Source organism: Bos taurus, chromosome 19 (genome assembly GCF_002263795.3).
Source record: "Bos taurus isolate L1 Dominette 01449 registration number 42190680 breed Hereford chromosome 19, ARS-UCD2.0, whole genome shotgun sequence".
NCBI lineage: Eukaryota > Metazoa > Chordata > Mammalia > Artiodactyla > Bovidae > Bos > Bos taurus.
In genome coordinates this window covers 51,349,477-51,361,935 of record NC_037346.1, presented here as the reverse complement: position 1 = coordinate 51,361,935, position 12,459 = coordinate 51,349,477, and the positions used below count along the sequence as shown (strand labels likewise).

Genomic DNA, 12,459 nt, shown 5'->3' with positions numbered 1-12,459 from the left:
AAAAAGCATCTGCTTCAACGCGTGTTGCTGTATCATCTGGCCTCTGTGCACCGGACGCCAAACGTTAGACCTGCTGGGTTAAATTAAAAAAAAAAAAAAAAGCAAAAGCCTTCCCCTCGGCGTGGATAAGCGCTCCCACTCGCCCCTGCTCCCTCTCCCGCCCTGCGCCAACACATTCCCATTCAGCAGCAACGATCTGCGCAAAGGAGCTGCGCAGTCGCCGGGCTTGAATTAGGCGCCATCGGGCTTGGTAGTAGCCCTGCTGCTCCCTGATTGGCAGCTCCCTGGCCCGGCGCCAGCCTATTGGGAGGCCTGTTTACGCCGAATGAGTGGCACGAGCTCCCGGCCGCGGAGGGCCGCGCGGCCAATCAGCGCACCGGCTGCTCCGGGCTGAGTGGCACGAGCTTATTAGTATGCAGGGCCCGTGGCTCGCCGCGCCGGGCTGCAGGTTTGAGAGCCGCTCTGGATGGGCTCGCTAGAGTCGTTGTTGTGGAAGCGGTGCATTTACAGTGCAACAGTCAGCACATTGAAAATACCAATAGGAATACAAAACAAAGTCACATTTACTGGTTTAATTGTATTGCATTCAATTGTATCCAGGAAACAACCTCCAGTAAGTAACTGAAATTGCTTTCATTTTTTTTTTGTTTTTGTATTTTTATTATTTTATTTTTATTTTGGCTTTGGGGATTTACAATTTTTTTTTTTTTAGTAAGAGAAATTCAGGGTTGCGATGTTAAGAAGTATATATCTTCCCTTTTTAAAAATCCGTTATAATGTCGAACAGGCTTTTTTTTTTTTAATGGACTATATGTAAGAGCGATTTTTTTTCCCCCTCTGAAAAATCTTATCGATCGGTTTAAAATTCCCCCCGTAATGCGTCCTTGCTTTGCTCTGAGCGCTTGTTGTGTCGATCGACACCCAGTATTAAAAATAAATAATCGCGACAGGACAGGGACCGCCAGGCTGCGTCCGGCGAAAGCCGCGCGGGCCGCTCCGGCTAGACAGTCGGCGAGGTCCCCGACGCAGCCAACGCGCTCCTGGCTTTGGCGGCACCACGAATGAACCCCAATTGTTTGCACCCCCCCCCCCCCCCACGCTGCTCCTCTTCCCCGAGCAGCCTTGGGTCAGCCCCGCCCGGTCGCTCCACGGCTCCGGGAACCGGCTGGCTCGCGCTGGCCGAGGCGGCCGAGCCGCCTACCAAAGGGTCTTGCCGGCCGCCAGCGGCGTGCGGGGCTAGGGATCGGGCGGAGAGGGGTAACGGCGAGGTTCGTGGGGGTTCGCTTTCCAGAGCCTAATTCATTTCAGGACATTTCAGAAAAAAATTTCCGGGGCGGCTGAGGGTGGAGGAGGGGGCCAAGCGAGGCCAGCGCAAAGTGGCTTTCTCACCGACCGCATTCCGGGCGGCGTGCAGGGCTCAGACCACCACCCCTGAGGCGGCATCTGCGGGCGGGTGCGCCTTGGGGTGCGGGGGCGCGGAGAGGCCACGGGCCTCGGGCCTCTCCTGGCGGGGGTAGGGTGGGTGTCGGGCTCGACCGTTTCGCAGGGAGCGGGTTCTACGGCGGCTTCCGAGCTGCGCCGGGTGTGCGCGGGCCCCAGCCCAGCCTGCGGCCCCCACAGCGCCAGCGCACCGGGAGACGGCGCCGGAGGATGCGGGTGACCGAAGCAAAGGGAGGGTTTTCGCTGTTTAAAACCGAAGTAAAACCGAAGGAGCCGCTCCCACAATCCTGGAGCGCTCGAGCCACGCTCAGAGAGACGGGCGACTCCTGGGATCGCGCCGCGGAGTCCTGGGGAGGACCCGGCATTTCGAGGTTCGACTCTCCAAAATACCCTTGTCAGCGATTTTCCAGCCGGCGCGGGGGCCCCCGGCACGCCACCGCTTTCGCTCGGTGTCCTTTCCGAGTCTGGCCCTACGCGAGCTGCGGTCTCTCTTGGCGCTGGGGGGAGGCCGCTCGGAGCCCTGGGATTCGCGGATGGCGGCGCCTGGGATCCGAGACTCCGGGCCCAGGCGGCGGCGGCCGCGCGTCGCCGCCCCTCTCCCTGCCGGGCTTGTGCTCCGCAGGCCCCCGGGAGCCGCTCTCTGGCGGACTGGGAGGCGCGGCGCGGCCTCTTGCCCGGAGCAAAGAACACAAAGGAAAGCCCCTCTGACCTGGTGAGAATCTCCGCGGCACGGAGGGGCGACAACAACCCATCCCCTTCCGAGTAAACAGTCTGGCGGGCTGGTGGGGAAGGATCGGTCCGGCCCACAGAAGGTGAAGATTAAAGCTGTTGCTGGTAGCCAAGCCCGCGTCCCGAGAATCGAGAGCAACTCCCTTTCTCGACAATTTTGGAATTTCTTATTGGAAAAAAGAAACCCCACAAAACAAAAGCATAGTATAAGCGATTCCCCGGAGGCCGCTGGGAAGCCCCCCACCCCCCGTGCGCGCAGCCGCGGGCCTTCGGCGCCTTTGAAGCCGCAGGTTCTCGACCTCCCTCCCCTCCTTCTTTCCCTTTGTCCCGCCCCGTGCCCCCCGGCTCGCAGCTCGCTGCTGCCCGGAGGCCCTAAGCCCCGCGCGGGCAGCCCCTCCCTCCCCTGACCCCAGCGCGGGCAGCCCCCTCGCCCGGCGCTCTCCCGGTCCTGAGGCCAGGCGTTCGCTCAGTAGGCCCGAGCGGCGGCGAGTCGAGAGATTTGTTAGACCGGGGTAGAGAGCTGACGATCCCTAGAGGGGAGGAAGCCCAAAACCCCTTTGTAGGAAGTTGAGAGACAAAGAGAACTCTTTGTGTAGGTCCCGTTTATTTACAATGCAAAAGCTCTCCGAATAAATATTAAAAAGCTTATCAGCTGAGCAAATATGTATTCGCTTAATACATTATGTTTTCGGTTATAGATTAAATCAAACACAAAACAGTCTGCAAATAAGACGTGTAGAACCTGTAGCATTAAATATAGTAATTTAAAATGGTATTCACAAAATGGAAAACATCTTAATCGCTTTGTTGTCACGGTGGGACGACTAAAAAAAATGCGAAGACTTTATGCAAAGTTCACTGTTAAGAATATTGAGCCTGCCCATCTCCCTTTTGTTCGAAGTGATATGAAACGTTAAAACAATGCAGATTGAGGAAATGAGAGATGTGCAAAATGAAAGAAGTCCACGCGGGCGCACAGCTGTTCAGTTTATGTTGCTTGCTTCGTCGTTTCACACTCAGCGTCTGAAATTGTCCCCAATTTCGCCTCGGAGTGGACTCTCCGCGTTGGGTGGGGGTGGAAGAGAAGGGAGGTGGGGGACATTACAAGTGGCTCAGCCGAGAGGTGGAGGTGGACGACGGAGGCCAGGGGTCCGCTGAGACCTGGGCATTGGCAAAGGCTGCCCTGGGCCGGGCCCGTTGTCCGCGGCCCTACGGCGGAGCCCGACCTCGCAAACCCCACGTCCCCGAGCCGTGCAGAGAACGGCCTTGGCTCAGCGAGCGAGCTGGGGCAGGCGCCGAAGGGAGAAATTCCGTGGCCGATTTGGGGCGTTGAGGAAGAACAATTTCTGACTCTCAAAGAGGCCCTCACCAAAGCCCCAATCCGCAGAGGAAGATCCTGGGCGAATTTCACCGGGGGGCGGGGAGATTGAGCCTCGCTAGGAAGCTCCCGGCTCCCGGCCGGCCGGCCGGGCACTGCGGCGTGGCGGCCCAGGTGACGCCGCCGGCGGACGTAGAGCCCCTGGGGCTCGGGGAGCTGGCCCGGGGTCCAAGCTCGGCATTGCGGGATGGGGGCTTGGTCCTGTTAGGGCTGTGGCGGGGCAGGGGTGGGGGGGAGGAGCGGCGGGTTCAAAAGAATGGACCAAAAGACGCATGAGGGGGATGGGAGAGGGGAGAAAAGGAAGGTTATTAAAAAAAAAAAAAAAAAAACTCTTGAGTTACAATCAATAAAATTACTCGCTTAATTAGCATGGTTATTCGGTTAAGCAGAATGCAGTAAAAGCTGGACCTCGGAATGGAGAGAGAGGGAAAAAGCTAGCGTGGACCCCAGGCCTTTCCTCAGAGACACCTTTGGGCAGCGGGGGAGGGGAGAGGGTGTGCGTGTGCCAGTGTGTGTGTGTGTGTGTGTGTGTGTGTGTGTGTGTATGCGTGATGGCTTCGCAGATTTGGGTTTTTATCACCCAACGGAGCCAGCAGCCTTTCGCCGCGGCGCCCTCGCCGCAGGGACCCGCGAAGGGGAAGCGGCCAGCGGTACGGCCGGGTTCCCTCAGGCTCCTCCGGACCGAGCGTTGCCGGGACGGTGCGTGTGCGCGGGGGGATCGGGGCGGCCCGGGTGGCCCACGCGCGCGCGTGCAGCGGGGAGACGCGCCGGGCGCTCGGGGCCCGGCCGCCCGGCCTGGCGGGACTCGGGCCGGCGGGGTGGGAAGGGTGGCAGGCGGGCGGGCGGGGGCGGGGACCCCCCGGCGAGCTGAACCCCCAAGTCACCTAGTCTCCTCTGCTTGTCTCCGCAGACTATGGATCCGCACGGCGGCCGCCGGCTCGGCACGCGGCCGCCCGCCGAGGAGCCCAGTCCGCCCGCGTGCTGACCGGCCCCGCCGCTGCCGCCGGTGACCCCAGACACCGCCTCCTCCGCGCCGCCTGCGCGCCGCCCGCGCGCCGAGCCGCCCCCGGGCCCCGGCCGTGCTGCTCCCGGGAGGCGGCGGCGGGCCGGGGCCGGGGCCCGGCATGGATGGCCGCGACTTCGCACCGCCGCCTCATCTGCTGTCGGAGCGCGGAAGCCTGGGCCACCGCAGCGCCGCCGCCGCTGCGCGCCTCGCCCCGCCCGGGCCCGCCGCGCAGCCCCCCGCTCACTTCCAGCCCGGAAAGTACTTCCCGTCGCCGCTGCCCATGGCTTCGCACACAGGTCAGTGCCGGCCGGGCGGCCGCGGGAGAGGAGACCCTGCCGCGAGGTGGGCATGGTCGAGGGTCGGATGGGAGCCTGCCCCTCCTCTCTTGGAGCGTTTGCGGAGAAGCCTTCGGTTTCATTTCCCTGCTCCGGCACCGGTGGCGGCCCGCGCGTCCTGTGGGGGCTCCCCGAACCGGATCATCGCGGTTTAGAGTGCCCTTCCCCGGGGTCCCCCAGGGTCTCGGAGGGGCAGCCCCGGAGCCGGCTTAAAATAAAGCCTTTCCCCTCCTGCACCCTCCCCCACCCCTTCCTGCCGAAGAACTAAATTCCGCGTAAACCTCATTTCTGCATTCTGCATTCACATCCTTAAGACATTCCGGGGCTGGGACAACGAGGCCACTTTCTGCGGGAACAAAAACGGCTGTTGTGACTTGGGGAGGGGAGTGCCGCGGCCTCTCGGATTAGGGCGGTGTGTGCGCGGGGTGAGCGTTAATAGGGACTGCTGGTGTAAGACGAGCAAATCCTGTTTCTATATAAAGCCTTGAAGTGTCAGGGCGAGAATGGGTTTGCAGGGGATGCATTTGCTTTAACAAGTGCCTCTGGTATCCTGCTAAAGCCGGACAAAGCGTGGCCAGATCGTGGCCCAGCCTCTCGGCCTGCGCTCTCGGGGAGGGCAGTGCCGGCGCCGGCTCGGCTGGGGGCGGCGCGGGGGCCGCCGCCGGATTTCGGTGCAGGCGAGTTCGCCGCAGATTTGCTCCAAGAGGAGAGAGCTGGGGCCTCCCTGCACTCCAGACCTCTCCCGGGAGAGAGCTGTTCCTTGGCAGAGCTGACGCAGATCTCCAGAGCGGTCCCCCTCTGGGGTGGCTTCGATACTACTGTCGAGCCAGGTCAGAGGAGAAGCAGGGCCAGGCAGAGGGTGGCAAAGGGGGCTGTATCTCGCGGAGACCCTGGAGGTCACTGGCCAGCGCCGGCTGAGCTTGCAGGAAGCCGAGTGGCTGCGCGTTTGGGGACCCGCTGGTCACCCTGGAAGGTTGGCTTGCCTTTGTTTACAGTTTGTTCTAAACATCAGAAATGTTGTTTGACTCTTTTTTTGTTGTTGTTGTTGTTAATTTGGCAGTAACAGTTATTATTGCTAGCTTGATGAACTGTGAATACTAATAAAATTATATCTGCTTTAATGGGATTACAATTAGTGTGTGGATTAAAACGGATGGCAGAGTCAGGCTAGAAGGGAAAATGTCAGAAGGGAGGGCAATCAGAAAGAAAAACATAAATTTCCTAAAAAGAAAAAAATAACGAGAAATTGCTTAATTACTAATGGGCTTTTAGCATTTACCACATGAGATTCAAAAAGTTAGAGCAAGCTGGAAGTGGAGGGGCTGGACTCAGCCCTCTCCTGGAGTCAGCGCTTCGCCCGCGTTTCCTGTTCCAGTGTGAGCCTTCTGCAAGGCTGCTTTTTTTCCTCTGCCTCACTCTTCCCTCTTCCTTGTTTTTTTCCTCTTATAGATTTATAACTCAAAAGAGCAAAAGCACTTGCCTGGGCAATCGGTGATTTTAAATATCTGTCCTTACTGTCCCTGTGGTTGTCTCTCCTGCTCCTGCATTGGAGATGCTGCCTGCCCAGCTCAGCTCACACTGAGGGGCTGTGGTTGAAGGCTTGTGGTAGCCTTAGGGACAGTGCCACAGTGTCCCTAGTCCTTTCTGGATGCACCCCCCCCCCCCCGCCATGCCATATGCCATGCCCTCTAACCTGGAGGGTAACAGAAGCAAGGGTTCAGAAGGGCCCCTGACACCAAGGTTGTCCCAGTAGTGCACTGACAGGCTGGGGCCATGCCCTCCTGGGGGCTGGGAGGGGGCAGGGGGGGGCGGGGGGGGGGGCTTGGCCAAGCTGGATTCCCCATCAGTTTAAGTCACTGCTGCCTCCCTTGTCCCTATTCAACAGCCCACAGCCCTCGCCAGATCCTGGTCAGCCGCCATTTCTGCTTTCTGCTCTTATATCCAGATGTAGGCACCCCCAGGCCAGGTGGGAACATGGTCTGGGTGACCCGAACCATTGTCTGGCTCATTCCAAGTTTGACCACGTGGTTCTTGGATTGTAGGCCATGGAAGGACTGGAGAAATCAGGTGGGCGCTGGCCTGGTCTGTGTCCTTGACCCAGACCCTACTCACCTTCCCCATATGCAGGGTGTTCTAGAGCTCACTGGAGGTCCCCAGGGCACCCTCAGAGGGGGCACCTGGGAGCCCACACATCTGCTGCTCCTGGAGGCTGCTTCTACCTCCCTGGGGGACCAGAGAGACCTATTGTGCCTGGAGATGTTCAACCCATTTGTGATGGGAAGGCTGGCCTAGAGGGCGTCCAGCTAGAAACATCTGCTGCTGAAAGGCTTTTGAAATTGCTGAAAACCAGGATCTTGTATTGGTTTTAAAATTTAGCTACATCAATTAAAAAAAAAAAGAATTATACCTCAGACTACTTTGCTTTGGTCTGTATCTATATATGATCCAGTTTAAAAAAGGAAAAAGTATAATTAAGTTAAATTTTTTTTTTTTTTTTGCGTCTCGTGTGCGGATTTCAAAATGGCCAGTTTGGCGGACTTTCTTCCCATTTCTGTGACGGCCTCAGGTCCATAAGCCAGGCTGTAGCAGCCCAGCCTGCCCCTCCCTCCACTGACTACCCTGCTGAAAGGAAAATTGCACTGAGCTTCTTCCTATTTGTTCGGCTGTAACATGGGAGTAGGATCCAGCCACCGGAGATCGAGTCCCTGGCCTCTGAGGATTCCTCGTCTTGGCTCGGCCCCCCAGCCTGGGCCAAGGTCTCCCTCCCTGCGCTCCTCCAGTGCTGCCCCCACCCAGCGCTTTCAAAATGTCAGTTTGAAGGACCCCGATGGGATGTTGGGCTCCAGGGCTTCTCCCATTGTTTTTCTAAAAATGAAAGTGCGGATAGCTTTATCATCGGGCTGTGGGGTTTTATGGTAAAGTGCTGTTCCAGTAACCTTGTCACCAAAAGGTGCAATTAGAATGTTTGGAATCATTATTTTTAGTGCAGTGTTAGATTTTGTCTCTAATACAGATGGTCCGGAGGCAAAGCTGTGAAATCTAGGGGGGAAAAAATGAAAATCAACAACACACCAACCCAAGGTTTTTCATCAGCGCTACTGCCTGGAGCGATTGGGATTGCGCCTCTCCTTGGAGGGAGTGCGTCTAGTAGGAGGCAGCCCTGCCTGGGAGAAGCCGGGTCCCCGCCCCCTCTTCCAGCCGGTCAGCTACAGCTACTGCCCTTCATCCTTCTCTGTGTGTTACCCTTGGGGCCAAAGGAGAATCACTGGGTCTCCACCCAAGGAAGGCGGAGGTTTGGGCAATGTGACTGCGAGTGGGTTCTCCTCTCCACCCCTTCTCTTGGCTTCTTTGGCGTGTAAATGGCCTGGCCTGGAAGCCAGGTGCCCTGGGCCTGTGGTTGTTGTTGGGAGTATACAGGGCGGCAGGTTCCTTCTGGTGGGAGAACCACAAACTTCTCTCCTGCTAAAAGTGCTTCTGATCCTCAATCTCAAAAAGAAGAAGAAAAACGTGGTGGGGGATGGGATGGGGAAGATAATTTCCTGGTGTGAAAAGACCCCATCAAAGGATCCCCCTCCTTTCTCATGTGATATTTTTTCGTATAGGAAAAAAAATACAATTTCGTAAATACCTCATTAACTCAATGACACGATGGAGTGTTTCGGCAACCGTTACCAACATTAAGTAGGTGTGAAAAGAGTTACTTTCCGAAGACTCTACCGTCCTGCTCTGTAAGCGGCAGAAGCAAACATCAAAGCCACGGCCGCCGTGTGGAGCCCAGAATCCAGCGGCCGCGTGGACTGGCCAGGCTGCGGCCGCCTCACCCACCCCAGCGAAGCCATTTTTGGAATGTGGGTTTTTTCTCAGTGGGGCTTGTAGTGCCCCCTTGTCTGATTATTCCTACAGGGATATTCCTATAGGAATATCCAGGTCACGTGAGCACTAAGGCAAATTAGCCAGAGAGGCAGGGAGTGGCCTTGTGCGGATCCCAAATCACCCCCAAATGCTCCCGTTTATTCTTAGAAATCTCCCTCGTCTGCTGTGAGACTGGGTTCAACAGCCCGCACAGACAGGACAAAACGCACAGGAGGCTGTTAGAATAACATGGAGGGAGCTAAAAATACCCCTCAGAAACACACATAAAAAAGCCAAATCCAACAACAGAACGAGCTAAAAATATTCCAGGCTTTGGCAAAGAGCACAGAGTTAAATAAATTATACAAGAGCCATTCATGGGAGCAAGTTGACTTTCTCTCTTACGGGAACTTGGTTCAAGCTAATAAAAATAATAATTTACTGGCCACTGAGCTTTGCTTGAGTTTAGATTTAATTGGTGGGGCTTCTGGCGTTTGTCACTTCTTGGCGATTAGTGGGCTTGCCCTGGCCTGGGGTGGGATGGGGAGGGGGTGCTGAGTCTGGGTCCCTGGAATCAGGGGCAGGGTTCTCCTCCCCCCATCCCACCCGAGGAGCAGGGCCTGGGTACAAGGGCAGGATGCCCAGGAGGCCAGAGAAGGAGGAAGGCTACAGGGGAGTGGTCAGGGAAGGCAGAAAAGGGACAGGCAAGGCGCCGCTATTTTAATTTGATAAATGATCGTACACCTTTAAGAGTGTGTTTTAACAATCAAGATACACTCCAGCAAGTTGATAGGATGTTCGCTGTCAACTTACATATGTCATCAGCGCGGGCTGTGAGCATAAATAATGTGTGAGAGTGTGCGGGATGCGCTGCAGCCTCTCCGGGAGCCCGGCAGGTAGCACCCCTGTCTCTCCTGCGGTCTGGAGGCAGCTGCCAGAGGAGGAAAGGGTTGGGGAATTCAGGCCGGGTCTTTCCTCTCTGGGGAGTTCCCAGATCTCCTCACCAAAATAAGAGCTCCAGACAGTTTGCTCAGGGAAACCACTGCGGGTGTGATCTGGGGCTGGAATCCAATATTGGCTGGTGTCTTTTCAGGGAGCAGATGTCTTAAGTTCAGCCATTTCCCAGGAATGTCAGACTTCCACCTTGGGATTAGGGTCAGGGTAACCTCCTTTGCTCTCTCTGCTTATTTGCTTGCTCTTGATGGGATGCCCACCCCACCCCCCAAAATCCCAGCAGGCCCTCTCAACTCCCAAAGGACTACACTTCCCAGAATGCCCCTGGTCTAGCTCCAGGGTCTGAGCCTGGGACCGGCCCTAAGCTGGGAATTCCCAAGCTCAAATAGAGTTCAGCCAGTACCACTGGGAATGAGTGCTTTCTGGGTGGAAAGGGGCCTTGGTCACCACCCCCAGGGTCCCCTTGCCCTTTCTTCTGAAAGAGGCCTCTGGGTGGCCTCTGCCCCCGCGCCCCCGCCCTGCCCTCTTCCCTACCATAAATACCTGAATATAGGCCCCCAAAGATGGGAGCTGCCCCTCTACCCCAGGGACCTTGTGTGGCAGGGCAGGCAGCTGCCTTGATTGGCATGGCCAGAGTCTCAGGGGGATTCCCACCAGTTGCCCTGATCTCAGCCCTTTGCACAGGGCTTTCTCAGAGGGGCCCTGGATACACTGGCCAGAGGTCAGCATGGAAGGGATTTGGGGACTCCACCTGGGTGGCCCTCAGGGCTGATCTCTGCCTAGAGAGTCCAACAAGAAAATCCAGCACAGCCTCTGGAGCGTCGCTCCTCCTCCCAGCCGCACGTCACCAGGCAGCAGTAGCCCTGTCAATGCCATATTGACCAGCGTCCACCTTGGATGACTTCTGATGACTAGAAACCATCCCCCCAGGGTGGAGGTGCTGCCTTAGCCTCTCGGAAGGGGGCCTGTCATCACCCATCCAGAGAAAGTTCTCACTCGGGCCACTACCAGCAGCCTCTTGGAAAGGTGGGCGCCCCTTGGAAAGGCCGTCCTCGGAGATCTTTGCTGGGCCTTGTCCCAGAGCTCTCGAGCTGATGCCAGGGCTTCAGGGTGCAGCACCTGCCCTGTTGGGCAGTAGGTGACTCGCACTGCTGCGCTCCACCTGCCTCACCCGCCAGGGCACGGCTCCCCCGGGGTTCCTTGGTCCCTATTAACCGATGGGGCCTTCTTTCTCCCACCGAAGATTCAGCATTAAAAGCAAACAAGATCACAACCAGCATGCACTGTCTAGAACACATCCCTGCAGCTCTGGGCTGTGCCAAGGAAGGTTCAGGCCTTGCAGCCTGTGCTCTGGGGCCGCTGCTCCATCTCGGCTTTGACGCCCTGCCCGCTGACGTTTTTATGGGATAATATACCGTTTAGATCACGCAGGCCTATTTGTCAGTGGGCCGCCCCTGTTTGTTGTAATATATAATATTACTGCCTCCCGTGGCCCTGCCAGCAGCTGCCACCAGAGGATGGGGACCAGTCGGGAACTGGGTGTGGGATTGGAAAGGTGGGGCGCAGGGTGGGAGCTGCCCCAGCCCCACATAGGGGCTTGGTGTGGGTTTGCAGCAGGCTGAGGGCCTGGCGGGGAGGCATCCAGTGCTCAAGCAGGGAGCCAGCCGGGCTGGCATCCGAGGGCTGCTGCAGCTGTCCAGACGATTAGGTTCCAGATTGGATCAGCCAGGAAGCTTTTTTTTTTTTTTTTCATTCTGACCTAGAGCCGGGGCGGAGGAGGAGGGAATGAACAGGTGGGTTGGGTTCCCTGCCCCCTCGCCGCTCCTCCCAGGGCCCCCAACAAAGAGTCCAGTGTCTTTAGATCCAAAGATGTTTGATGATGGGGAAAGGGGACCCACTGTGTGCCTGGAACCGAAAGGAAAGTTACAGCAGTCCTGTTCCATCCAAGTGCAGGGACTTGGTTTCCAGTAGAAATTACCAGAAATGCAGGGGAGGGGCAGAGGATGCCTGGGCTGCCGAGAGAGGCCCATGTGCGGCAGACTGGGGTCCCCCAGGGTGGCCTGGGGCTGTCTTCTTGGGGCACCCCGCCAAGTGAAAGAGAATCATCAGCCACATTTAAGTGGTTGTTTATGGACTAAACCACCCTCTGCCATCTCCTTGGGAAGAGGCAGTCTTGGCTCTAACCCTGTGCTCCTCCTTCAGGGAAGCCAGGGCCTTTCTTCCTTGGGACTTTGTTCTCAAAGGCAGCTCTGGGGAGGACACCATGGCCCTAATATCACACAGCCAGGCCAGGGAGGGCCCCCTACCCTCAAGGCAGGTGTGCTGGGAGCCCAGCTGGATGGGGGTGAAAAGAAGGTAGGCTGGGGACAGTGGGATGAGACCCTACGGGCGGGACCCAGGGTGGGGATGTGCTGATGGGGGTGGGAAGGAGCTGCACTGCCAGGCTGCTCTCCATCAGCATCTCAGGGCAGCTCTGTGTGGCAGGCTCCAACTTAGCACCAGCCTTGCTGCCTGGCCCTGCTTGTGTCCCTTTTGGGGGCAGAGGCACAGACCCTGTCATCATCCCCACAGTCTCACCAGCATGTTAACTAGCCGAGCTCACACATGCATGGACACTCATCACACCTGCTCACGTGTTCTCATACCCTGAGGCATGTCCTTACACTCACATGTGCTCACACTCATATACACACACTCACTCACAGACACAATGGACCTTCAAGGAATCACATCCCAGTTGGCCTGGGGGAGAGCCAGCGGGCCCA

At 57.4% G+C, this 12,459-nt stretch overlaps 1 protein-coding gene across 3 annotated transcripts in view; it reads left to right on the top strand.

Annotated features, from left to right (window-relative positions):
• Positions 1 to 434: 434 nt before the first annotated feature.
• The window catches only part of BAHCC1 (BAH domain and coiled-coil containing 1), a 60,964-nt gene continuing 48,939 nt past the window's right edge, over positions 435 to 12,459 (top strand). For 2 of the 3 annotated variants that reach the window (XM_024980990.2, XM_024980989.2), the window contains exons 1-2: positions 435 to 613; positions 4,458 to 4,849. In XM_024980990.2, coding sequence (XP_024836758.1) covers positions 4,672 to 4,849 — 178 coding nt within the window. In that variant the 5' untranslated portion in view covers positions 435 to 613; positions 4,458 to 4,671. Of the gene's footprint in view, positions 4,247 to 4,457; positions 4,850 to 12,459 lie in introns of all 3 variants that reach the window. The other variant, XM_059878615.1, reaches the window with a different exon arrangement.